The sequence below is a fragment of the Corvus cornix genome, chromosome 8 (assembly GCF_000738735.6).
Source record: "Corvus cornix cornix isolate S_Up_H32 chromosome 8, ASM73873v5, whole genome shotgun sequence".
NCBI lineage: Eukaryota > Metazoa > Chordata > Aves > Passeriformes > Corvidae > Corvus > Corvus cornix.
Window position 1 is genome coordinate 19468767 of NC_046338.1, and position 24852 is coordinate 19493618.

Here is a 24852-nt window from a genome sequence, read left to right on the forward strand (position 1 = left end):
ACTGCCAACACTGATCAAAGAAATAAGACAACTAATAAGAAATTGGCAAGTGAAGATTTAGGAGTAGCAGGGAGGAGTGATTTATGGTAATAGAAGACCAAAAGGATACAAAAGTGCTGGACATACAAAACCAGGAAGTTGATTTCCATTTTTTATTTCTTCTTCAGTTAGCCTGGAGGTGCTCATTTTTTAAGATTTTGTTTTGTTTTAAACTCAGAATTTATCTCTCAAGTGAATTCTTGGAATTATATTCTTCCCCAGGGTTGAAACTCTTGTTCTTATTTCTGTAAAACAAACTTCCCCTAGAGAGAAAAGTTTTTCACCTTTCTACAGTGACCCTTTTTAAGATACATCAATGCATCCATTTCATCTATGTAACCCATCATCTTGCCAGTAGGATCAGGGAATACACCAGAAAACTGAAGGCACTTTTTCTTCCCTATCATTATGTCATTTATGGTGGTGACTGATTGGGACACTCCTTTTCAGTTGAGATAAACCATTACTTAAAATAAGATGCAATTTATCAGTGCTATCTACCTAAGTGCAGTCAGCTGCCTTTGCAGGAGCTCTGTGACTCCAAGTGGAAGGAAACTCTCTTGAAACAAACAAGGAAAAGAAAAATATAAACTAAAAGTCAGTGAAAAGGGTGAGGCCATTTTCTGTGCAGCCAAGTAGTTTCCTGCCTGACTCTGAGTAGCTTCCTCTCTTATTTTTCTTGCTTCTTTCTGCTTTTCATCTCTTATAGTACAGGAGATGAAGGCACCTAAGAATGTTACATTGGAAAATAATGGAAATGGCTTTTTAAAGTGCATATTCAGGAATTTTTTTTAATCAGGCTGCAGAAGTGTTTCTGTCACACCTGTCCCCCCAACATGACTTCCGAGGCATTATTTTCCGAGTAGCATGTGTAAAAAAGAAACTTTAATACTGGTAAGTTCACAAATCTACTAGGCCAAGCCAACTGAATAATATTCACACCTCTTTTTGCACTGCGGTTAACCCATGCTCTTGAAAATGGGGTAAAGGTGGTGTAGCTCTTGCTGCTACTGATTGAATCCAAGGCACTTAATTCCTTCCACATTGCCACACCCCTTCCAAAGCTTTGAAGCTCACCTCTCACTACTGTGCATTGGGTAAAAATAACAGATAAGCCAACCTTCTGAAAATTTTTTGTGTTGCTGTGTTGGGAGACTTTTCACGTACCTAGTTTGTTTTTTTTTTTAACTTTTTGCACCCTCCAGTAAGATATCTACACACTTGAAAGAAAACTGACTATTCTCACTGTATTTGCCAGTGCTGTAATATGTATCACTCTATAGGGCACTGTAGGTGTGGCCAAAGCTGTGGGATGTGCTGCTCCAAGGAGCCCAGCACCGACTAACTGTAGCAGATCTCAATGGCTGTGCCCAAGAGGAATGTTTGTGATCGTAATAGTGGCCTGGCCAGCCAGTGCCCTTTGAGAAACATTCCGTAGTTGAACTACTAATAGGAAGTTCAAGAATATATTAGCAGTTTTATCATCCAGTTGTTTATCAACCAGCAGTTGATGATTGCTCCAAATATTAAAGTGTGTTACAGTTTCGGGTGCAGTGATATCCATGCAAACTATTGCATGTCACGTTCTCAACTACTTCAATTCTTTCCCTTCAGACTTGAGCTTTTCCTAATAATATTGTCAGCTTAGTGATCTAAAAATAAAGTACAGATTCTCACAAAAATGAATATAGTAAACTTCTTAAAAATTCCTTTTAAAACAAAAAAGGCCACTTAATTAATGTTACTTATCAGAATCAAGAACTTAAAACCAGACCATCTAAATTAAAGAATACTAATACTGAACAAATATGTGTGCTTTAGTCTTTGCAATGTTCTCATGACTTTTTTTTTCTCCAAACCAGGTTTTTGATTCTAATCTGAGGAAAGAAGATATGGAATTTTTGAACACTGTGAATATCAACAGAAAATTAATTCATCTAACCTATTCCCTGTGGAAAGAATAATTTAAAACCAGATTGTTCTAAACTGGAAACGTGATGCAACTGAAATAATTTAAATAAGTTTAAACTAAACAATAAATCTGAATTTTTCTCTTAGGTATTCAGTATCACTCAAGAATCAATATAAATGGTTTGTATTTACTCTGATGTTAACAAATTAATAAAGTAATTTAATTTACTCTTTGTAGCTTTCTTACAGATGCAGAAATACTTCCAGTGTCTTCTCTGCTCTCTTGGAACTTTCTGGTATAGTCTCTCAGTATGAGTTATCTCACAATATTATCATTTTCTTCTGCCTTCATGTACTTCATTTAAGGTGTCATTTGAACCCATTTGAACAAATTAGGGTTTTGGGTTTTTTCCTTACATATTTTGAAAAGTATTAATTACTTGAAGGCACATCAGAGCACGCTACATTGCAAGTAAATCTTGACAAATGATTTAAAATACAGAATATTTGTTCAGGGATTTTAGCAGAATAATGAATCTGACTTTATATTTCTTCTAGTCATGTGAATTTTGGGGGATTCTGCAGGCCACTCTTGATATTTTCTTGGTGACCAAACCTGCACTCTGATACTGTTTCATGAATCTCCTGTCATGACCCAGCACTTCAGAGAGAAATGGCTCCCTTTGTGACCTAAGTTGCATCAGAATGAATAAAAGTAGTTTTTGCTTATATGGACAAAGACTTTTTAAAGTTCAAAAGAATGATGTGTTGGAGAAAAATCCTTTGCTAATCTCTCTTGCAGGAATTGTCACTATCTTTTCAAGATGGATAGCATTCAGACACTCTGATGCAATTGTGAGTTATCCAGCAGCACTGGCAGAGATCGGGCTGGTAGTGTCAGAGGCCATCAGTCTTTTGGTATGCAGGCATTGGGTGGACCCCAGCTTACAGCTTCTTTTCTGACAAGATCAAAACATTTTCCTGCAAGGAAATTGCTCTGTGACTAGCCAGGTTTCTGCAATCCCCACCACACTAAATTCTCACTGGAAGTTCCACAAGAACTTTGGCTGTCACACACAGTCAGTATTATTTTGTTGTTGTTCTCGACATTCCCTAAAACATGAGTTTCTGCTCATCCTAAAAACTACCTAAGAGCATGTACGTATTCAGGATCCCTGTGAAGAATGCATCTGCCCTTTATGCTAGTAGACATATTGCAGAACATTTTTTTTAACCAGTTTACCCAGGTGAGGCATCTGTAATGTGTTGGTTTGGTGTCCTGATGTGTGCAGCCTTCCTGCTGGCATTTGACCAAGACCTGCATTCTGGTTATTTCTGAAATGCATCAATAACACTGTGTTGCTCTTTCTCCTTATTCTGACCATAGGCAATTCCAGAGTCAAGTTCTCAAAGGAGCTATATATACACTGGATTTCTGTAGTAGAAGTACAAGCTTCCTTATCATTGGACCAGGCAGTAGGAGAGGTACTGAGAAAAAGAGTTCTCATTCTGTTGGTGGCTTGTTCTCTGGGTGAGGCTGGAGTATAACCCTGATGTAAACCCCCTAACTAAACACTTACCAGCAACTACAGTTTTGGTAGAGTTGGCTGGACCAACCTGAGTTCACCTGTGTTTGTGTTTGAGCCCTTGTAAGCAGGTTAGAACCTGTGCAGTTGAGCCATGTTAACCCATCTTCTCTGAGGGTTTAGGCAGCCTTCAGTACAAATCCAGCTGATCTGGCTTCATTTGCCTGTGAAGAGTGAAGCTGTATTTCAGTTTCCTCTCTGCAAAAATGTCAAGAAGGCTGTAAATGTGTGTGGTCATCTAAGTTGAATGATGCTTTTTGTGATACAAATACCCAACATTTTTGGAGTGCAACTGAAATTGCCTGCATATTTTGCCCAGTGCTGCACCTCAGTTGGGGCAACTCCTTGTATAACTATAGGCTGAGATGAAGAAGGACTTGGGGGTGCTGGTGGATGGGAGGCTGGACATGACCTGGCAATGTGAGCTTGCAGCCCAGAAAGCCAGTTGTATCCTGGGCTGCACCATAAGCAGTGTGGGCAGCAGGTCAAGGGAGGGGATTCTGCCCCTCTGCTCTGCTCTGGTGAGACCCCAACTGCAGTGCTGTGTCCAGCCCTGGGGTTCTCAGCACAGGAAAGACATGGACCTGTCAGAGCAGGTCCAGAGGAAAGATGCAGATAATGATCACAGGGCTGGAGCACCTCTTAGAAGGAAAGGCTGAGAGAGTTGGGTTTGTTCAGCCTGGAAAAGAGAAGGCTCTGGGATTACTTTATTGTGGCGCTTCAGTATCTAAAGAGGGCCCTACAGGAAAGCTGGAGAGGGACATTTTACAAGAGCATGTAGTGACAGGACGAGAGAATGGCTTCAAATTGAGAGAGAGTAGATTTAGTTTAGATATTGGTAAGAATTTCTTTGGTGAGGGTGGTGAGGCCCTGGAACAGGTTGCCCAAAGGGTGGATGTCCCATCCCTGGAAGTGTTCAAGGCAAGGTTGGATGGGGCTTTGAGCATCCTGGCCCAGTGGAAGGGGCCCCTGCCCATGGCAGCAGAGTAAGAACTTTAAGGTCCATTCCAACCCAAACCATTCTGATGGTTCTGTGATTTTACACAGCCTCTGACAATTAATTTGTTGGATGTCACATCTCTGAGTTGGTGTCCTCTCAGTTGGTAACCAGTAGTTTGAACATGAAAGCCTGCACATCTGACTAATGAAACCCTGAGTCATTCTATCCTTTAATTAAAGCATGTTCCTTTAATAAGTTCCTCTTACTTAAAATTATGTGAGAATTATTTCCTAGAGGAAAATGCCTAATGAATGGACTTTTATTTAGTATTTTCTGTATATTAGATAAATAAGGGGGAAAGCTTGAAATATCTGGGGTATGTCAGGCAGTTGCAGGGGATGCATATGTCAACCTCAAGCATGATTTATCTTGTGTGCCTTTTCTGACAGTTGTGACTTAACGGCTGTATTTTCCTCCAGGCTCTCAGGAGGCTGAATATCTTTTCAAGTTTCTAGCTTTGCGGTGGAAGAGTAAATGTCTGTTTGCTGGTGTAATTTATCTGAGTCATTCTGGGAGAGGCGTGGAGCAATTGAAGCATGACTATTAGCATAAATAGGAGAGGGACCCTCTTCCTGAGGGTACAGTACTCATACTTTCAGAGGAAAGGTGCTTCCCCATAACAACTGCTACTGCTAATTGACGGGCACTATGCTATAAACTGAAAGACCTAATATATTGAGCTCTGGCCTATTGTGATATTCTTTTGCATTTCAATTTGGAGTTAACAAAAGCAGAGCAAGGAGGGAAGGGGAAAATTTCTGCAGTAAGTGCAACAGTAGAATACCACCAGAGCTGGCATTTCACACACACCAAAGGTGGTTTTTCTTTTAAAAGTTTGAAGGGAGAAGGAATTCTAAAATCTAAAGTCACTTCTGTATTTGTCTTTATGTAATACAGTGGTAACAGTGTTACATAGTTGCCATTGCCAATTTTGTTTCTAAAAAAAATGTATTTAAAACTTCCTACTTTCAAACATGTAGGTATTTTACAGCATTCCCTGAACATGTAGAGGTTGATTTTGGGTTGGGGGGGTGGGGGGTAGGTGTTTGTTTTTGGGGTCCTTTTGCATGTGGGAACACCAACACCTGGTGCTGTTTGACAGTGGCAGAAACTGAGCTTATCCCCCATGGGCCAGCTCTGGCTTCTGCCCCGCAGCGTGCAGCCTGGCACCATGCTTGCCTCATCGGGCTGCTGCCTGCCCGGGGGAGCCGCTGGTGAGTCACTGCAGGCCACGAGTGCGGGTGGCAGCCACCGGGCCTGCCAGGGCAAAAACACACCTTGGTGTAGGGAGAAAATGGAAGAGCTTCTCCCAGGTGTTTCCTTAAACATGACTTACACTGTCCTCTAAGAGAGAGAACGGAGGTAGCATACCTCCAAAGGGATCCTGCCTTTGGCCATAGACTTTCTGTGCCTACCCGGGGGGCAAGAAAGACGGGCGGGCGGGAAGCTGCCCCCGGCACCCCGCGAGGCGCAGGAGCCGTGCTCGGAGCCGGCCGGGCCGTGCCAACACCTCCTTCCCCGGAACGCCGGGTGCGCCCGGTAGCGGGAGGCGGCGGCTCCCAGGTCAGAGACGGCTGGAGCCTGGCTGCGACGTCCCCTCCCCGCGTCCCCGGCCGGGCGGGGGTCCCGCGGGGGAGTTCTTCGCCTCACGCCTTCCTGTGCTGCCCGCTGCGGCCCGCGGGGTCTATTCCGGCGCGGGGTCTATTCCAGCGCGGCACAGCAGCGGCTGCTCACGCTCCGGCAGGCGGGGCGGGGCAGGGCCGGGGCGGCGGGCGGGGGTGTCCGGCGGCGGCGGTGGGCTGGGCCGGGGCTGGGCGTGCAGGTCCGTGCAGGGAGGAGACAGGGAATCGGAACGGGGTGGAGAGTGGCAGCTGCAGAAAGATTAAAACCACCGAGCCCCCCAGCCCGCCCACCGGAGTTGCTCCGCGGGCACGCAAGATGTGCGGGGCCGGTCTGGGCTCCGCGTCGCGCCTGAGCGAGGTAAGGCTCGCAGTCCCCCCAGCGCTGCAGTCCCCGCTCGGCGCGACCCCCGGGGCTACGAAACAAAAAAGAAGGGGTGGGGAGGGGGCTGCCCGGACCCCGGCGTGCCCGGCTGGGTGCCGCGTCCGCGGAGGCAGTGCGGGACGCGAGCCGCGCGCGCTGGAGACCGAAGCGGAGCAGGAGCGGTGCGGATTGGAACCCGGGAATAGAGCAGGGACCTGAACCCACTGGCCTCGCACCTCTTGCTGTGCCCCGCGTAGGCTGCAGTTTAACAAATCTGCCTGTTCTTCTTTCCTTGAGTGATATTATGGGTTTAATTCTTTTAAAATGTCCACTAAAAACCTTCATATGTAAAGGGAGTTTCCTCTGTATGTGTATTCCTTAATTATGCCCATTTCAAAAGCTTGCAATACTAGTTATTTAAATGCAAAGGGTTTTTTTGACATTCTTTGTTTCAGACCCATGGAATGGGCTTGCTCTTTAGCTTAATTACATATTTTTCTTGCTTTTCTAAACTTTATACTGCTGTGGGTTTTGTAAAGCATGTTCTCACTTGCATTTAGCAAGGGCACCCCTTACCTGTTTACAGCTTTGAGATGATCTCTTGTTTATATTTACACCAGTGAATTTATCACTGTTTGAGATGGCATCAGTAAGTTGCGTAACTACCCCCTTCCAAAGTGTATTCTGACTTTATTAATGGAGGAGAATACGGGTCTCTTGTCAAGTAATTTCTGTGTAGACTGTCTTACATTTGGAGTTAAATTTCATCAAGCAAGCCCTTTCCCTTTCTAAACCTCTGCTATTGTATTTTCTGCTGAAGAAAAAAGACTAGAACTAACTGCTGGGGAGCTTTGAGATCTTTTGTGTTGGAAGAAGTCCAGTAATGCAGTCCTTGCTGACTCCAACTTGTTCAGTTCTGCGTGACAGAACTTTTTTTGTCCTACTACCTTTATCTATTGAATATGCCTAACCACCTTTTAAATGTATTTTACCAGCTGAATGAAACTGATTCACATGTGAATATATTTATGACTGTGATGCACAGTTAAGCTAGCCGATTATCTTAAACCCTTTAGCATTTGCTACACTGTTTGTCTTCCTTCTTTTAACTCTGGGTTTTGTGCCTGTTGTTCTCAGGGCTTCAGTTTCTGAGGCTGTGCAGCAGTGCCGGGCAGGCTGTGGCGCCAAGGAGCTGCAGGGCAGCCACCGGGTTTGCGGTCGGCGTCACCGTCCGGTGGCCGCTGGGGGAGCAGTCCCCAGCCGGGCACCATGAACTCCGGCACCACTGCCCCGCAGAAGGTCACCAGCAACCCCACCAACACTGATGTCAACTATGTCATCAAAGAGCATTATAATTATACGGGAAAGCTAAATGAGAGTGTGGACACTGGAATTAAAGTGACGTCGGTGGTTTTTATCATCATTTGCTGCTTTATAATCTTAGAGAACATTTTTGTCTTGCTTACCATCTGGAAAACCAAGAAGTTTCACAGACCCATGTACTATTTCATTGGGAACTTGGCTCTTTCAGACTTGCTGGCTGGTGTGGCTTACACTGCCAACCTCCTGCTATCTGGACACAAAACCTACAGTCTGACCCCCAACCAGTGGTTTGTAAGAGAAGGCACCATGTTTGTTGCCTTGTCAGCTTCTGTGTTCAGCTTGTTGGCCATTGCCATTGAGAGATACATCACCATGCTGAAGATGAAACTCCACAATGGCAGCAACAGCTTCCGCTCCTTCTTGCTGATCAGTGCGTGCTGGGTCATCTCTGCGATCCTAGGGGGACTCCCGATCATGGGCTGGAACTGCAAGAACCTCTTGTCCAACTGCTCCACCGTGCTGCCTCTCTACCACAAGCACTATATTCTCTTTTGCACAACCGTTTTCACTGGCCTTTTGTTATCTATTGTTGTCCTCTATTGCAGGATCTACTCCATGGTGAGGACTAGGAGCCGCAGGCTGACATTTCGGAAAAACATTACCAAAGCTACTAGGAGCTCAGAAAAGTCACTAGCCTTGCTCAAGACAGTGATCATAGTCCTGAGTGTCTTCATTGCCTGCTGGGCTCCTCTGTTCATCTTGCTTTTACTGGATGTGGGGTGCAAAGTGAAGTCCTGCCCAATCCTTTATAAAGCAGAGTATTTCTTAGTACTGGCCGTGCTCAATTCAGCCACGAACCCTATCATCTACACCTTGACAAACAAAGAGATGCGCAGGGCTTTCATCAAGATTTTGTGCTGCTGCAAATGTCCCCCAGCAGATTCTGGGACCAAATTCAAACGGCCAATCATTGGGGGGATGGAGTTCAGCCGGAGTAAGTCTGACAACTCCTCACACCCACAGAAGGAGGACGGTGACCATCCTGAAACCATCATGTCTTCTGGCAATGTTACCTCATCTTCTTAGGAGTAACCATGGGGGTGTATTTCAGAGCCTTCCTCTGAAATCAGGGAGCTGGGACGCCTCCTGCTCACAGCAGCAGTGTTGGGCTGAGTGAGCAAGTAGCATTAGTTCTAATGAGGCAAACGGTGCACTTGCGAGGCTGGAGTTCAAGAAATGGGACAGACTGTTCTGGCTTGAAAATCTTTTTCCCTGGAGCATGTTTTGTCTTTGCACTGAGGCAGCTCAGGATTGTCAGGCGCATTCATATCCTGAAATCTCCTTAGTAACTCTGAAAGACTGATGCCTTGGTGAAATGATGCCTGGTGTGTGTGAGAGAAAGAGAGAGGGGGAGGAGGGAAAGGGAGAATGAATCTTTTTTTTTCCCCTGTGAGAAGAATGTGAAGTTTTTTCTCTTCACAGCAAACCACTGACACAAAGATCTTTCTGTACTGAATTTAGTGGTGGCCCTGGTATCGTTGGTAAGAAGTGTGTTTGTTTAGCACATATCATGGAAAGAGATCACACAAATATAACTTAGACCACATACAACCATAATTGGCATAATTTTGCAGAGCTTTTAGCTATGTCATAAGGTTGTATTTGCAGAGTCCAAAGCTCTTGGGGTTTTACTTAGCAAGATCATAGCTGTGAATTTTTGCTGTCAGTCTGTATTACATTTGAAGACCATGAGCTAGATTCTGCAGTTACTTTCACCTGTACAATTCCACTGGCTGCGTCAGATTTAATGGAGTAGCTCAGAATGGCATTTGGCCCCATATTTTGATTGCCTTCTTATTCTATAGCATTAAATACACAGCATTATCATGACAAATGCAAGGTAGAATTAAACAGCATTTCTCTTCAAGATGACCGAAAGTCTACATAAGAGTAAAAAATACTATTGGCAACAGTAGGATTTTTGCCTAAGTAAGAAGAGCTAAAAACTGAAAGTGTATTTCAGTGTCAGGTTCACAGTCTTTCCAAAAGTAAGGATCAGCTGGAAAATCAGAAGAGTACGTCGGGTTTCAGAAAAAGAAAAAGAAAGTTGAAGTGAAATGACTATAGATAAATGCACTTCCATAACAAAATGCAATACATTTTGGCACATTTTGTTAATGTTTATAATTTCTGCAAAGATGTCTGTATTTTATCATGGAAGAAGTACCTGTCATTAAATTGAATGTATTTGTTTTACAGCATCATTTTTACTTCTCTGTTTTTCTAACCTGTGCTAATGGAGTTGAATGTGTACAATGTAAATAAGATACAGGAGTTTTCATGCGCCTAGAGTATTACTATACAAAAGTGGTATATCTGGGATAGCTGAGAGCAACTGACTGATCTACAGTCATTGGCAACTCCTAGGACTGGTATTTTGTAAAGAAAATGTACTGCCTTTGTAGTAAAATTTCCAGTGCAATTAAACTGTTGGGTTTTATTTTTTTTTCTGGTTTAAAAAATAGTATTTAAAATGTTTCTGACTTTTATTGTTCAATTTGCACATAGCTTTATTGACTTCTAAACATTAATAAACTGATTTTTTAAATGATTCTTTTATCAGATTACTAGCAGTTTTGTACTGTTGTGGTGGTTTCATGCCAGGTGTGGTTTCCTGTTGACAGAAGTCAGTGAAAGAATTCCTTGATTTTAGTACATACTGGGATTAAGTCAATTCTGTGGGGACATAATGTGTAATGTCACAGGATCATGTAAAATACAAAATTAATTTTGAACTGTAGCTTTTTTGTCAGCATGTACTGTATGGCTGAAATGCCACCAGAAGAATCTCTACAGTAGCAATCCTCCTCTGACAGCCAGTGAAGTACAAACAGGAGGAAAACAAGCTGCCTGCCAGTTTTACCTTGACTGCCTCGAGTAGAAAAGTGAAGTAATTCACTTGTATCACCAATATAATTTGTAAATTCAATTCTTAGCTTATTGCAAACATCAGGGAAGTTTATGAAACGCAGCATGATGGCCTCAACTGCGCAAGTGCTGCAGCTCCACTGGGGCTGCCAGCGAAGACCATGGCAGTGTAGCTGAATGGGTACTGCATTACTTCTTCCAAAGGTTTGACTTCCTTTCTTGGGGCTGTTCCCTCTCAGTACTACTTTTAAGTTCCATGGAGCTCATACAGGATGCAGTCGGAGTGTGAAGATAAACCTCACCTTCTCGTACTGTATGTCATCGCTGTGCAGGGTTTACTGTGGGAAATGAGAGCCTACTCACTGAGGAAGGCTCTGGTTCATAACCTCACTTCCTGAAGGAAATTCCAAAAATGCCCTGAAGACAAAAGAGTGGAAACAGGCTGGAATTTCTCTCCATCTGTCTGCCTGTACGGAAGGAATGATTTCATGTGTGCTCACTTCCTAGCCTTTTAGTTAGTGACCTGAGCAGGGCTGGAAAAAACGTCAAACCCGTATTTGTGCACAAGATAAAATGTCTCTTGGCTCAGGCCTTCATTTGGGCAGGGATGGTATACCCTGGGTGCTGACAGTCATGAGAGAAAGCACTGCTTTGTCACAGGGATATAGCCACTTCTGTACAGAGCACCAAAACTGTACAAACCATGAAAGTCCAAGTTAAACCCTCATGCTACCAGTGAGTAAATAAAGGCAACGTATGGGGATGAGGCAATGCATGGGGACATCTGAATTTGTTAGGGGTGTTTTTATCCAAGGGACAGGAGCCCTTCTGTTCCTGCAGCCTTACAGGCATTAAGGTTGTTTGCCCCACACATCTGAGGTCCTGTGACAAGGGCTGAGCTGTGTCATCCCAGATTGTGCCACTGACCCCTTGCGACAACCACCCTGTATCTGCACTGGGAGCTGATAGCCCACAGGTGAGTCACTTCCCTTTGCCGATGTTTCTGTATCCCTTTCTTATCTGTCTCATCTAAGCACTGTGGGCCTGTGTGGAAAATGACAGTTTCCCCTATGGAGGTGACTGCGTGATGGGAGCCCGGTTCTGGGAGGGAACTCAAAGCCCTACGTAATTCACGCAATAAAAAATATGCACGCACCAGAGTGTGGCACTGGGCCATGGGAAGCATTTCCTACACTCCTGGTCATGATGACTGAAATCTGCTTCCTCCACAGACACGCCACATCTATGCATGGAGACAAGATTTGGACAAGCAACAACAACTGTAATAAACCAATAAAATTAATAACAGTAAGGGTTCCTGCTGTGAAAAAAAATAAAAAGGCCATTTTGTCCTGCTCCTTGGGGGGAACCCTGCAGCTCCTCAGTCATGGCCCCGCATTCCCATACACCAGCAGATTAGGCCAGAGGTACAGCGCAATTTGAGGACACAGTGTACAAAGCACCCTTCCAAGCCCTGGCCTGCCTTCTGTGTGCATGGAAAGAGCATGCAGCTTTGTCCTCGTGATGGCTGTGTGACAAACAGGCAGAGAAAATGATCTGAGAACTGAAAAGGTGCATTATACCAAATGTCTATGTGAAATAGAATGGCCTGAATTATTTGGAGCAACCTGGTCCTTTGATGTTTGTTCTTTTTCTTAGCTGTTCTTCCAGTAATAGCAAGGAAGCGAGGAATACAACAGGGATAGAAAATTAGCATAAAATCTGTCTGTTACTTCCCTGGCAACTCCCTGTCTAGGTGTTCCTGTGTGAGAGCCAGGTATAGCAGGGTTTATATTGAGCAAGACAGGGGCTGTAGCCAGGATGCCCCACAGACTGCTCAGCAGGAACTAACCTTGAGCATGCTGTACACCAAGCCTGCCAGGACTAAAACTAGGGAACAGAAAGGTGTAAAAATACTGTTATCCATCCTTTTCTTACCCTGTCACCTAAGAAATACAGGGATTGCCCAACTGTAACATTTCTTAGTTCCTAATCTGGCCTGCAAGATCTCAATACTGGTTGCATTTTGTATGGGCTGAGGCATTATCAGATGTTGTAAAAAGGGTCAAACTGACAAAGCATTCAAAAACATGGATATGCAAACCAGAGCTATGTAACCTGCTCAGCTCTGAAATGCTGGAAATTCCCCAAGGTTCTGAAGTTTGCCAGGAAAACATCTATTGTATTTCAATAATTCCCCATACTGGTTTTTTTGGGGTTTTTTCTTTTGAAAATGAAATTAATAGAGCTCCCCAAGCCTGTTCTATACTGCCAGATCTCTTACTCTGCTGAAAAACCCTACACGGGGAGCAAAGCGGGAAGTGTTTCCTTGCACTTGGAGTTTCCGTGCTACCTTCATGAGACAAAAAGGCAGGAAATCCCATCAGCCACACCCAGGAATGCTCCAGCATGGAAAAGTCCTAATAAAGCAGAGCTCACAAAGCTCTGTCAACCCTCTGTGAACCTTCCATTGAGCCTGGGGTAGCAGTCACATAATGGTAACCTGATACAAAGGCTAATATTTATTTTGAATTTTCGTGAATGATTGCTTGGAGAAGACCCATATTTAGGTGCACGGTACAATGACTGTACATAAAAATGGCTCGTCAGAAACGTGTGTGACCCAAGCCACATTAAATATTAAGATGTGTCTGTAGCAATTGCAGTGTTTATTCAGAATCACTCGACTCAGCTAAAAGTGGGATTAAAATACTGAATGCACAGCTTTGAAAACAAATGGACATTTGGAAAACACGGGGTAGAGGGAAATCACCAAATAAATACTGGGTTAAAATCATCGGCTGGGCTTTGTGAAATCATGGATGAAAACTGTTTCACTACCTGGGAAAAATCTGGTGTGAACCACAGCTGACAGCTGACACTTACAGGTCCTGACCTGAGCTGTCTGCTAAAGGTAGTTTTGCTCTCTTAAACACAGAAACACTTGGCATAAACCAAGACTTCTTGACTTAGCAGCACAGTGGTGTAAATTGCTGGAATACTGTCTCAGACACATTCTTGCCCACACTGAGCAGCTAGAGCTGAATAATATGAAGGTGAGGGTGTGAATTACTTTAAACAATAGAAATAGAATTTATATGGTTACACAGAATATGTAGTAACAATTTTCATTATGTAAAAATTGTATTTGGCACAAGACTGTGATTGAGAGTATATGGGAGAACAGGTTTCAAGGACAATTTGGGATTGTTGGGGGAGGGAGCTGGACTACAGTGTGATATTTTCCACTTGAAATGAAAGAATCCTCTGTGCTAATGCAGACACAAAGCTGAGGATTTTGAGGATTTTCACTTGTGAACTCTATCCTTAGATCTGTAATTCTTTCCTGAGCAACTCTGGGCAAGGTCTCGTGAACCCTCCCACATAGAGATATGTATAACAGACACACAGGGATGTTTACAAGTGAATACTTCGAATTTTGTGGCACTGTTCAAAGAGCTGGTATCTGTGGCATTTTGAATAAGGGGGAGAGTTTGCCGGGTCAATTATTACCCAGCTACTTGCAGTATTTCCTTGTGCTTTGATGAGCTGGATGCTGCTGTATCAGTTACTCTAAGGTGGAAGAAAAAAAAATTCTACCAATATGTGCAACTCTATCCTCGTGTTTGGGAAAAGGATGAAGATGTTAGCTGGAAAAGACATTCTGATGAAGTGCTGAAAAACGACTCACCACAGCCTGCATTGTTATCTTTCTTGCTTTCAGGCAAGACACAACTATGGTCTAACGATTTCTGCTAATCTGGTGACCACTTTGATGCCTGCTGCACAAGGAATCCATGTAAGCCATTTCCCAAACACCAGACACTTTAATATGTTTTTTATTTCCATCACAACTCCCACTTCTACTGCTGGTTTAGACACAAGATAAGAAATTGCTTGCAGCTAGTGCGTATTTTCTCTCTCTGATCAGGGTTATATGATCCATGCACCTTTTGAACAAATGCTTTATGTTGGCACAGAGACATTACTTCAAAGCAGCCTACAACTCTGTTCCAAAAAGTGTAACAACTTTTTTTTCCCGCTGTTCTCAGAAATTCAATACATTTTGCATTTTATCAGCTCTCTTACTATTTTTGTACGTCATATTGCAAATGTTGTTTAAGGAAATCTTACAGATTAACCTTCCTCTCAGAGACTGTCCATTTCCCAAGCAAAAATATTTGGATTTTATTTTTCTAATAACATAGGTGTGAGAAAGAGAACTTGTTTGCACAACTAAGGTGATAGTGAAGGAACAGTGACTATTTCAACTTGAAATGGTTCATCAGTGAATGTGGCTCTAGTCAGAACGATTTAATGATACAGGGTGAAGTTTTTCTTTTCACTAAACTTGCTGAAAAATGCAGAAGCATTAAAGAGGGTTCAGAGGACAACAAAGCAAGGCGCTTTAATAGGATGAACTAACATAAAAGGCTCAGTGAGCAAAGCCTTTTCTCACCACATCGGCGAGAATGGGGAAACACAATACTCAGCCCAGCAGCTACGCTATGGAAGTATGCTGGGTGGTACAGAAAGAAAACTTTTTAAAGCTCCAGACAAAAAGCAGTCTGTCTATAGAAACCAGAACCAGTTAAAACATGTAAAGTATTTTAGAGTATTTTCAGAGTATTTTGATGTTTGAAGATTCAAAGTACCTCAGTATTTCAGAATATAATTAAGGGTGGTTGGTCTTTATTGTTATTTTATTTAAGAAGCACAACTCCTGCACTTGAGTACCGGCTCTTTCCTGCGGCACCCGCAGTCACACCCCACCGCCCCCCAGCTCCGAACACACCGCCGGGGGCCGGGAACGGCGGCTCCCAGCCCTCCGAATTAGGCCAGCAGCGGCTCCGAGGGGCACGTTCGGAGGCGAACACCACCCTCCCTTCCTCTCCAGGCCCCTTTCGAGGCCACCGAGACGGTTCCCGCTGCCCTCGCCCTCGGGCCCCTTCCTGCGTGCCGTTCCTGCGCTCCCCACGGTTTTCCTGCCGGCCCGGCCCGGCGCTTCCTGCGCCGCGTTTCCCTTCCCCAGCGCTTCCCGGCGCTGTCTGGGGCCGGGCCGCGGGGAGCCCCGAGCCACAGCGCGGGAACCGCAGCCACCCCCGAACCGACAGGACAAACCAACCCGAACAGACAGAAAAAGCACTGAAAAACGCTTTTATCTTGGTGATAAGCACATGAACAGAAAGCTGTGACGGGGAGAAGTTTAAAGGGTCTCGCAGAAGTTAAAGGCTGCCCCGTTCTGCGGGCGCGCTGCTGCAGCTGCAGCCCCCGCGCCTCTCAGCCCTCGAAAGGTTTCAGCAGCCCCTCAGAGACCGAGAAACGCCGCCCGGCTCCGCCAGTGCCGGGTTACGCAGCGGGTGTTAAACCCAAGCCCAAAAGCTGAGAAAGGTGAGAAGCCAAGCGCAGCAGCTGTAAAGCTAGCCAGGCTATCTCAGAAACAGTGTTTCCACTGGTGCTTAAGTACTTAAGTCTATTTACTGCAGAGTATTTCACAGGAGCACCAAATCACCCCCTTCAGAGCAGCCTTTGAGGCGCGGCGAGCGGCCGGGCCGAGTCCGCTCCCCTCAGGCGGAGCGAGGGACCCCCCCTGCCGTGGACACCTCCAGCCCCCGGGCAGCCTCTCCTCCTGCCGGCAAGGGGGAGCTTTGTGGCAATGTGAAAACAACCAGAAGTCTTTTCTCTTCTCCCGTCCTTCTCTTGTCTTTTTTCTTACACTCCCTTCCCCCCATCCCCGCCCCCCCCCCGAAGTGTACTGCTGGTCTAGGATTGTTTGTGAAAGGATTTTTGTTGAAAGCTCGAGTTTTATTTTCGCTCGGCTGAAGCAGCACCAGCTCAGCCGCTGGCCGGGGGAGGCGGTGGGGCCGAGGCCGTGCCCAGGGGGCCCCCAGCGCCGCCAGCTCGGGTGTAGCTCAGCGTGGGCGCTGCTCCCTCCCCCGAGGCGTGGGGCAGTGCGGGGAAACCCGCGGGCCGGGGGCGGGCAGGGCTGAGGCCCAGCGCCGGGAGCCTCGCTAAGGCAGGGAAGGGTCTCTCGGGCATTGTGTCCCAGAGAAAGGAAGACCTCTGGTCTAGCTTGATTTGTCCCCTCACATTATGGGGGGCTGTGGTATTTGTGTGGGAGCGGTGTAGATTTACAGTGTTGTGGTGTGTATGTGTGCTCGTGTAAGTATTTGTGGCTACAGGACAATTCCCCTGCTCAAGTGCAGGCAGAGTAGATGCTATTTGAAATTAAAGCCCAGACTAGTGAAGTCTTGGTAGCTACAGTTTAATTACAAATTCATTAAGCACACGTGCAAAAGCTGAGGCACAGATCATAGACAAAGTGTTTATTTCAGTTTTGCCTTTACTGTGGTCCTTCAAACTTACCTGAGTGTTATCTTGATCCACCTGTGGGCAGCCTTCTGGGAACAGGTTACTGAAGATGCAAGACACAGAACAGGCTGGTACTACCCCAGCCTGACACCTTGGGAATTATGATACAAATTAATGCTTGCTCAGAGAGAGGACCCAGCTTTCTCACGCAGGTTATCGAGCAACCTTCACACTGGCCTTTGTTGATCTTGTGTGCATTTATGCAGATACTTCGTTGACAAAATAACCATTGTTTTGACGTTCCTTCTTGAAAAAGTTTCCTTGGGACTGGTTCGTTTAATCAAAGCAATTATTTGTAGGTATAGAAAGGACTTCAAACAAACGAAGTCACGCAGGTACACTGGAGAAAGTGTAAGTATTCCTAGAAGTCATGCTTTCTGTCCTGTTTGACTGTGTCCCTGCATGATGTGAGGCTAATATGGCTCTGATCTACACTTGTCTTCAGAGCAAAGTGGAACAAATAGCAAAGCATTTTTAGCTGTAAAGGCATTTTGTGCCACTTGCAGCCTCAGCCTTGTGTGTGGCCTCTACTCTCTTTCTGTTATGGGAAATCAACGTAATAAAACTGCTCCTTCCCTTCTAAGTGAGTGTCATTGTTATAATACAATGAGTCAGGAAAGAAACAATATTAACTTCAAAATAATGGCAGTCAGAACTCACCAGCACGAGTTCTCCCTCCTTCCGTCAATCAACTGGAATGCCTTAACTGTGTTTCCTCATTGTGATCAGAATTCGGCAATAATTTAATGAAACTGAAAGTGGAAAAGTTCCCACAAATCAGAAGTGGGATTTTCACTGATAAAATTGCAGGCATGAGACCTCTTATTCAGAGTCAGGGAACTGAAAAAAGCATGTCTCCTGTGAGCATTGCTTGGGTACATCAAGCAGGTGTGCCAGGGTTTTGGAAATAATATAACTTGAACATGTTCTGAGTCTTTATGACACTTAAAAAGCTTGAAAAACTTGCACATTCAGGCAATACTGTAATCCCTACATTTTGTTGGGTTATAGGTGTGAAGAGGATGTCAAAAAATGAACTCCTTACATTAAGAGAGAAACCAACATGTCTTAGGTTTCTGCTCAGTTCTTTTCTAGGGTGGCTAGCTGCTGAGCTGGCTTTGGTTGTGATTGTGACCCTCTTTGGCTCACGGCGTGCTGGCCTGGAAATACTGCGTAAATTGACTGCCCCTAGAGGTTGTTTGTACTCTGCCATTAGCCCTGCTGTTAGACTTGGAATTTTAGACAGAGGTGGAGGTTGTGGAGCATAAATAAGTCCTGCAAATGAAATAAATTTTTGGTCTAACAGAGATGGTCACAAACATAATTCATAAGGGGTTCATGAGCAGATTTCCCATGCTGTCAGGATGATACCGGGGTGCAGTCACTCTCACACATATTGTATGTTACTGCTGTGTCCATTACAAAGAAATGTCTGGCCTGTTTGACTAGTTGTGGTTGAGGTACAGCAGTTTCTGTCGCTGATGATATATGAAAGGAGAACGTAAACACTGTCATTAGCCTTTGACTCCCCGTTCTGGGTGGCTGTGTGTGCGTTTGCATTTCAGTTAAACGAGCTTGATCCGGAGTGTGATTTAGGAAAGAGGCTTGGACTTTCGTCTGCCTTGATCCCAGCAATCTCTAAAATGCTGCTGCAGTATCTGGTGAATTTATTAGTTGGCAAAGATGAAGTTTGAAGAGTAAGTTAGATGAAAAGCAAAAGAAGACCAGAAGAACAGGCTGCCCTTCTTCTTTCCATTTGTAGCTACACGTTTCTGGAGGTTTGTGTTTGAATTTAATTTACCTTTCACATGGAAGGTATGTCAAGTGCGGACACGTCTCCTGTGTGCTTTGACCTGGTCAGCTGAGCCTGAATGCTGTAAAGCTGGGTAACCACAGGGCAACCTAAGCTAATGTACTATATTTTCTGTGGCTTACAAGTTTCAGCAGTGCTAACATGGATAGCTGCTGTCTGGACTTGATTTGTCTTTCATCCTTCCAGCCCTAGATACTCTAATTTATCTGCCCCCAGGCATGCAGATGTACCCAAAGCTGTTTTGATTGCAGAGGCATTACTACAGTTCCGTTTGTGGTTTCTCTGTGAATTTCAAAAGCAAGCTTTTATATGTAAAGTTCTAGGGAAGTTGAAATTAGACTGTTTACTTGTCTTTTCTGGACAAGGATAAAAGTTCATATGTTTTGTCTTGCTTTTCATAAGTGTTTTATTTTGTTGGTTTGGTTGGGTTTTTTAAAGCAGCTCAGGTGTCATCCCATTATTCCTTGTTCACAAGGACTGTCACAGGACTCTGCTGATTGGTCTCTAAAAGGCACTTTTGGTTAGTCTTTGTTATTACACAACAGTTAATTAGCAATGGGAATATGAATGGAAAGCATCATAAAGCAGAAGGGACACTGCAAGAGTAGTGCAAGGATGATACTCATTTGATGCAGAGACTACACTCAGATCAAATTTGTTCTTCGTACTAGGTGGTGGAGGTTCCATCAAAGTTGATAGAAGTTCAGCCCACTTAGACAAGGCCTGCATCTGACCCTCTCAGTGATCACAGCCTAACACATTGGCACTGTCTCTGGGTCAGACTTTGGACTCTGGATGTCAGTGTAAGACTTACCATGAGTTTGGATGGAAATGGTGTTGGAACTGTTGCGAAAAATAAATGATAGCTGCAGTTACTATTTTTTCCTCTGCTGCTCCTTGCATGCCATCTGCATTTTTTCTCTCCAGCGTGAAAGGGAAATCCGGCAGAGTTGATCACGCCTGTGAGTTTCAGAATGACAATCTGAGATGTTTAGAAAAACCAAACTTCAGCCCCACCCTGCCAGGCATAGTCAAATGTGTGGTTGGGCAAACTCAGACAGCCTGCATCAGCAAAAAATAAACAGTTTTTTTGCTCATTCTTGAGAATCCAGAATAGAGCAAAACAAGTGAATGGCAGCTGTGAAAAGGTCTATTTCTTTGCATGAAATGGAATTCATGTCATAGGCATAGAGGTATTTTGTGAAATAATATTTGTCCCAATTTACAGTACAGATCAAGCACTGCAAATGTTGGGCTCCGATCTCTGAAAGGGCTGGTGTTTAACAACTGAGTCGTGAGCTAACTCAGTTTCTTCTATCTCAGTTAACTTGCACTAAATCAAAAACCATAAAAGAAACAAAAGGTAAGTCCAGGTTGCTCACAACTCCCACTGTGTAGAAGATTAAACAGTTAACCAGTAGTTTAGGAGGTGAAGTTGGAAGATTCTCCTGTGGGCCGAGGATCTTTACCTGTCTGTGCCAGATAGAGCTTTTCTGTCTCAAGCCTTCACACATCATAAGAATAATGGGATTATCCACTTAAATACATTTTATTTTTCTTTAATCTCTCAAAATGTGCATCTTTGTTTGAAACTCTGGTTGTGGGGAAGATGAACCCCTTCAGAATCCATTTTGGTTTTGCTCATTGTTAAACATAGGTGACTCCTGGACCCTGGCTACTATTTTTCTTTCAGTTTTTGGAACCTGCCTCTGCCTTTCCCGATTCTGCCAGGCATAGAAGGAGAAATAGGAAAAGTCTACGAGAAATGAGCATTCCCATGGGGTTATAGTGTGACTGGACGCAGGGAAAACATCGTTGTGCATTCCATTGGGGATCAGTCAACATGATCTACAAACCTGTACATTATGAAACTTGCAATATCACAAAATCTTAGTTTTGCATAAATTCATGTAACAGAAAAGATGACAGAAAAGTAATCTAATATATTGTCGTACCTTTAGCCATAATGAGTATAGAAAGTCATCCAAGAGACATTTTAAACTTGTTTTAATTATCTTTGTAGGTGAAGACTTCCAAGTTCTTTAAGCCATCTATTCTAGAACTTTGCTACCCTTACCACTAAAATCCCTAAAATTCTCTTTTTACAGTTTAAGCCCATCACTTCTTATTCTATCCACTTTGCCGATAGCGGTTAGTCTTCCATTTTGCAGCTGTGGAAAATTTTTATGTATTTAAAATCTGGCAGGCTGTCACCTCATTCTCTTAGTCTTTAGACTAACTTATGAAAGTAATTATTCCTCAAAGGTAATTTTTTTCTATACCTCCAGTGATTTTTATTTTTTCCCTCTGGACTCTCTTTAATTGAATAATACTCGATGTGAGCATGCATATAAATTTTTTAAGAATGAACTAAAAGGTCTTAGAGCTTTGAACGGAAAGCATTGTGTACAGCAAATAACAATGTCTATGTGAATACATCATGTTACTAGTTTTAAAAATGTCATTTAAAATTAATGAGAACGCCCCTTTTTAACAAACACTAGTGAAGAGAGTACGATTGTTCCAAAAGGCTGAAGACAAAGTCTGCTGCAGTCAAAAGCTGTTTTAAGTGTCAGCTCAGATGAGTGAGAAACACTGGCTACTAATGGGGACAGTTTTTTAATAAAAGCAGGAGAAATGTTCCTTCCTGCATTTGAATTTGTCTACAGATGCTCTCTGAAGTGGTTGTCTGGTTCTTCTTGGTACTTGCTAGTGAAAACTCATGGAATTCTGTGCTGATATAAAATGAATTTTCTCTCGTTTGGTACTTTGCTTGCAGTCTGTCACCTGTAAATATTGCAGAGAATTTGTTCAATCAACTTAGCATATGACATCTTAGCAAACAGGAACTTTTGCTCTTTTTATTGTTTTCTGCCCCAAAATCTAATTTAAACCCAGATTCCTCTGTGACTGCTGAGGGCAATAGAATGTGTTTTCCCATGGGTGTGTGTTCTGTTGCCTGCCCAATGCAATCTTTCTACTGCCTTTATCTTTGTTATGGTCTTCTGACATCTCAGGATTCTGACAGCAACTGATCGATAGGGCTTCTCCAGGATTCAGCAATAGTGACAGGGCCGGGAAATCCCCCTGCTCCAGGATCTTCCTGTTCCTCCCACCTTCACCACCTGCCTGTGTTCACCCCCTGCTTCTTCTACCCTTATCTGCTTTTCGTTTTCCATTAAAAACTGCTCACTCTGAAAGGCAGAAGAGAGCTTCCAGGAGGAGATGCTTACAGCTTCAATTTGGGGGAAAATAGAGGGGAAGTGCATTGCTATCCTGGAGGGGGGAAATGGTCCTACCCCAGCTGTTAATTTTCCCATGAGCCCGAAGCAGTTGTCAACAGACCTTTCCCCATTTCTGTTGTATTCCTGGTTTATCATTGCATTCCTCCTGTGTTCTGTCCAGAAGCAGTGCTTAGTTTGACCTTACTTAGATGCCAATCTACATACCCAGACAAAAAAAAGTCAGCCGTTGAGCCTGTGATTAGGTAATGTGTAATCAGGTAGCAAGTGATTAATTAGTTCACTTCCGAGTTAATATCGCTTACAGGTCGTGGGTGCTTTAGTCAGAGTGCCTCAAACAAACTTTGCCGAGACTCTGGCTTGGCTTTCAGCCGCGCTGCGGGAGTCGAGGGAACCCGTGAGGGAGTGGAAGTGTCCCTGGATGCTTCCCAGCGCCCGTCGCTGGCTTCCAGCCGCGTGTGAGAGGGCGGGCGGGATGGATTGGGATGGATCGGGATGGATCCCGGTGCTGTCGGTCGCTCCCCGGGCGCGGCGCGACCGACACCTGGCGGCGGCGGCGGGAGCTGCGGCCGTGCCCCGCCGCGGGATGGACGCTTCTCCTCCTCCCGGTCCCTGAAATCCAGAGCTACCTGTGCTGCACACGCAAGGAATTTCGTAGCGCAATGACGTGGTCCCGTGCGATATTTTGGTAAAGACAGAAGTGTGATACAAAATCAAATGTTTGCTGGGAAAGGATTTAAAATTAGATATCTAAAATAGGTAATAAAACGTCGTTGTTTATAGGAGAACTTTTTAGACTCAATGATATTTAACATTTCTGTTGTTCTGACTGCTCTGATTTAGTCAGAAGAAGATGGAGATGTGAACAGAAGAGAGGATGCTGTTACCAGATTTTTTGTAAGGCAATAGAAAAGTGGAGACAATAGTTTTTATAAATGACCTGTGGGGCTGGGACTGCAAATCTGTTTCTAGATTAGCCAGAATGTGCCACAATCTTATGGAATCTCATTGGAGACAGTAACTGCTGCAGATTCCTAGGATTTTTTAATGAAGACTCTGTATATGGTACCTAGATGCAGTACTAAACTTTTAAAAATACATGCATGAACTTTATGCCTCTGTTAATGATATTTATCAGTATTGCTATAGGCCACTGTCTTCCTTGAAAAAAGTAATGTTCCCACTGGAAACAGTGAGAAATAGTGAAAGTGGCAATTTGTAATGAAATTATCTGAAATTACATTTGTCAGCTTCATCTTCTAGGAGAAAACAAAACAAAGCACAAAAATGCCCAGCCTTAAGCCATGTAGAAAAGTTATCAATTATCAACAAGCTGGTTTTAAATGTTACTTAGGTATACAAGTTCAATGAGATTTAAATGCATAGAAGAGTTCTGCTACTCTTATTAAAACCAGGACAAAACCAGACCTGGAATCTTGTAATGGTTAACCTCAGTTACCTAATCTACAAATTAGCAAGGATGTAGGAGGCTGATTCAGTGTAAAAAGTCTTGTTGTTAACCTTATTACAGAACAAAGTCTTTTAAACTGGAGAACAACCTCTGCATAGGGAAAGATGCTAAAGGCAATGAGGGGAAGCATTTAAGATGTCAGATCTTAATCAGTTTTGAGGAGAACAAAATGTAGTCAGTGCAGATGTACAGCTGTACAAAATCCTTCTATCAGCACTGCAGATTTGAGGATTGTTGACACGTAACAATTGAAACCAAAAGGGGTACACTAAAATACTACCTGGAGAGTTTCGGAAAGAATGGCAATAAAGCTGGACTTGAGGTGTGATTTTGAGCCTGTCGGAGCACCCCGTGGAAGGTGTGACACTGGGTCAGTTGTTAGTCTGTGGTGAGACAAGGCTGGCTGATGGCTGGGAGACTCCATCCAGCTCTCCTCTGTCTCTGCAGCCTCTCCTGTTCCACCCTCCACAAACAGGAGGACTGGGGGCTGCTTGCCTGCTGTGCCTCCACAGAGCTTCTGGCCTAAAAATAAGTTGCTGCTGCTTTCATATGGATGAAGGAGGGTTGGTGTCTTGAAACTGTTGTCTGTCTCTACCTACTAGAAATGCTGGAAAACACTGCAGTAATTATAGCCCCTACCTGAGAAATCTGAGACTCCACTGTTCTGACATTCTCTGGGAGGAGAGTAGATGCTATTTTGTCTGAGACCCTCTGTGTATGTACTCTTTAGTCTTTTAAAAACAGTTATGTATTAGTCCTTGATGCGTACAGCTTCTCTTCCCTGTGTGCTGAAACATGGAGACTGGCACACGCAGGGAGGTCAGGGAATGTCATAGGTTGCAATTAAAAAGGGGAAGCTTTGGCTGAACACCAGAAAAAAATTCTGCCTGTGAAAAGTATTCTGTAGTGAGCCCAACCTCCCCAGGGGAACAGGGGAAGCTCCATTCACTAGAGTATTTAAAACTACTGCAAAAGTCAAATAAATATGCAGTAGGAAGAGTTTTGCCTTGGCAATGAAACAGAACAGATGGCTTAGCAGATATCATCCATCCATAACATCTATGGTTTTGTCAGTAAGATGTTAAGTCTCTGGAAATATCCTGCACAGAGCTTGTGTCAACTGGAGCTGTATAAGCCATTACAGAAATCCATATCCCTCTGGGGTTTATTTTGTTTTCCTTTTA

At 44.0% G+C, this 24852-nt stretch overlaps 2 protein-coding genes across 7 annotated transcripts in view; both read left to right on the forward strand.

The window, feature by feature from the left end:
- Positions 1-2179, forward strand: part of LOC104695381 (uncharacterized oxidoreductase ZK1290.5-like) — a 45745-nt gene extending 43566 nt beyond the window's left edge. For all 5 annotated transcript variants that reach the window (XR_002047618.2, XR_002047617.2, XM_010409226.3 and 2 more), the window contains one exon: positions 1902-2179. Coding sequence is in view for 2 of the 5 variants with exons in the window: in XM_010409226.3 (XP_010407528.1) it covers positions 1902-1920 (19 nt within the window). In the remaining 3 variants the exon portion in view is untranslated. The remainder of the gene's footprint in view (positions 1-1901) is intronic.
- Positions 2180-3338: 1159 nt separating this feature from the next.
- S1PR1 (sphingosine-1-phosphate receptor 1) lies at positions 3339-10454 on the forward strand. 2 transcript variants are annotated; one of them, XM_019291600.3, is made up of 2 exons: positions 3339-3435; positions 7657-10454. In XM_019291600.3, the coding sequence occupies exon 2, from the start codon at positions 7789-7791 to the stop codon at positions 8926-8928; it is 1140 nt and encodes a 379-aa protein (XP_019147145.1). In that variant the 5' UTR covers positions 3339-3435; positions 7657-7788; the 3' UTR covers positions 8929-10454. The 2 variants fall into 2 exon arrangements, with proteins under 2 accessions (XP_019147145.1, XP_010407531.1); XM_010409229.4 differs by lacking the exon at positions 3339-3435 and adding an exon at positions 6364-6516.
- Positions 10455-24852: the final 14398 nt, after the last annotated feature.

Excerpts from the sequence above, each read along its gene's own strand:
- S1PR1 (XM_019291600.3), top strand. The coding sequence starts at position 7,789 with ATGAACTCCGGCACCACTGCCCCGCAGAAGGTCACCAGCAACCCCACC.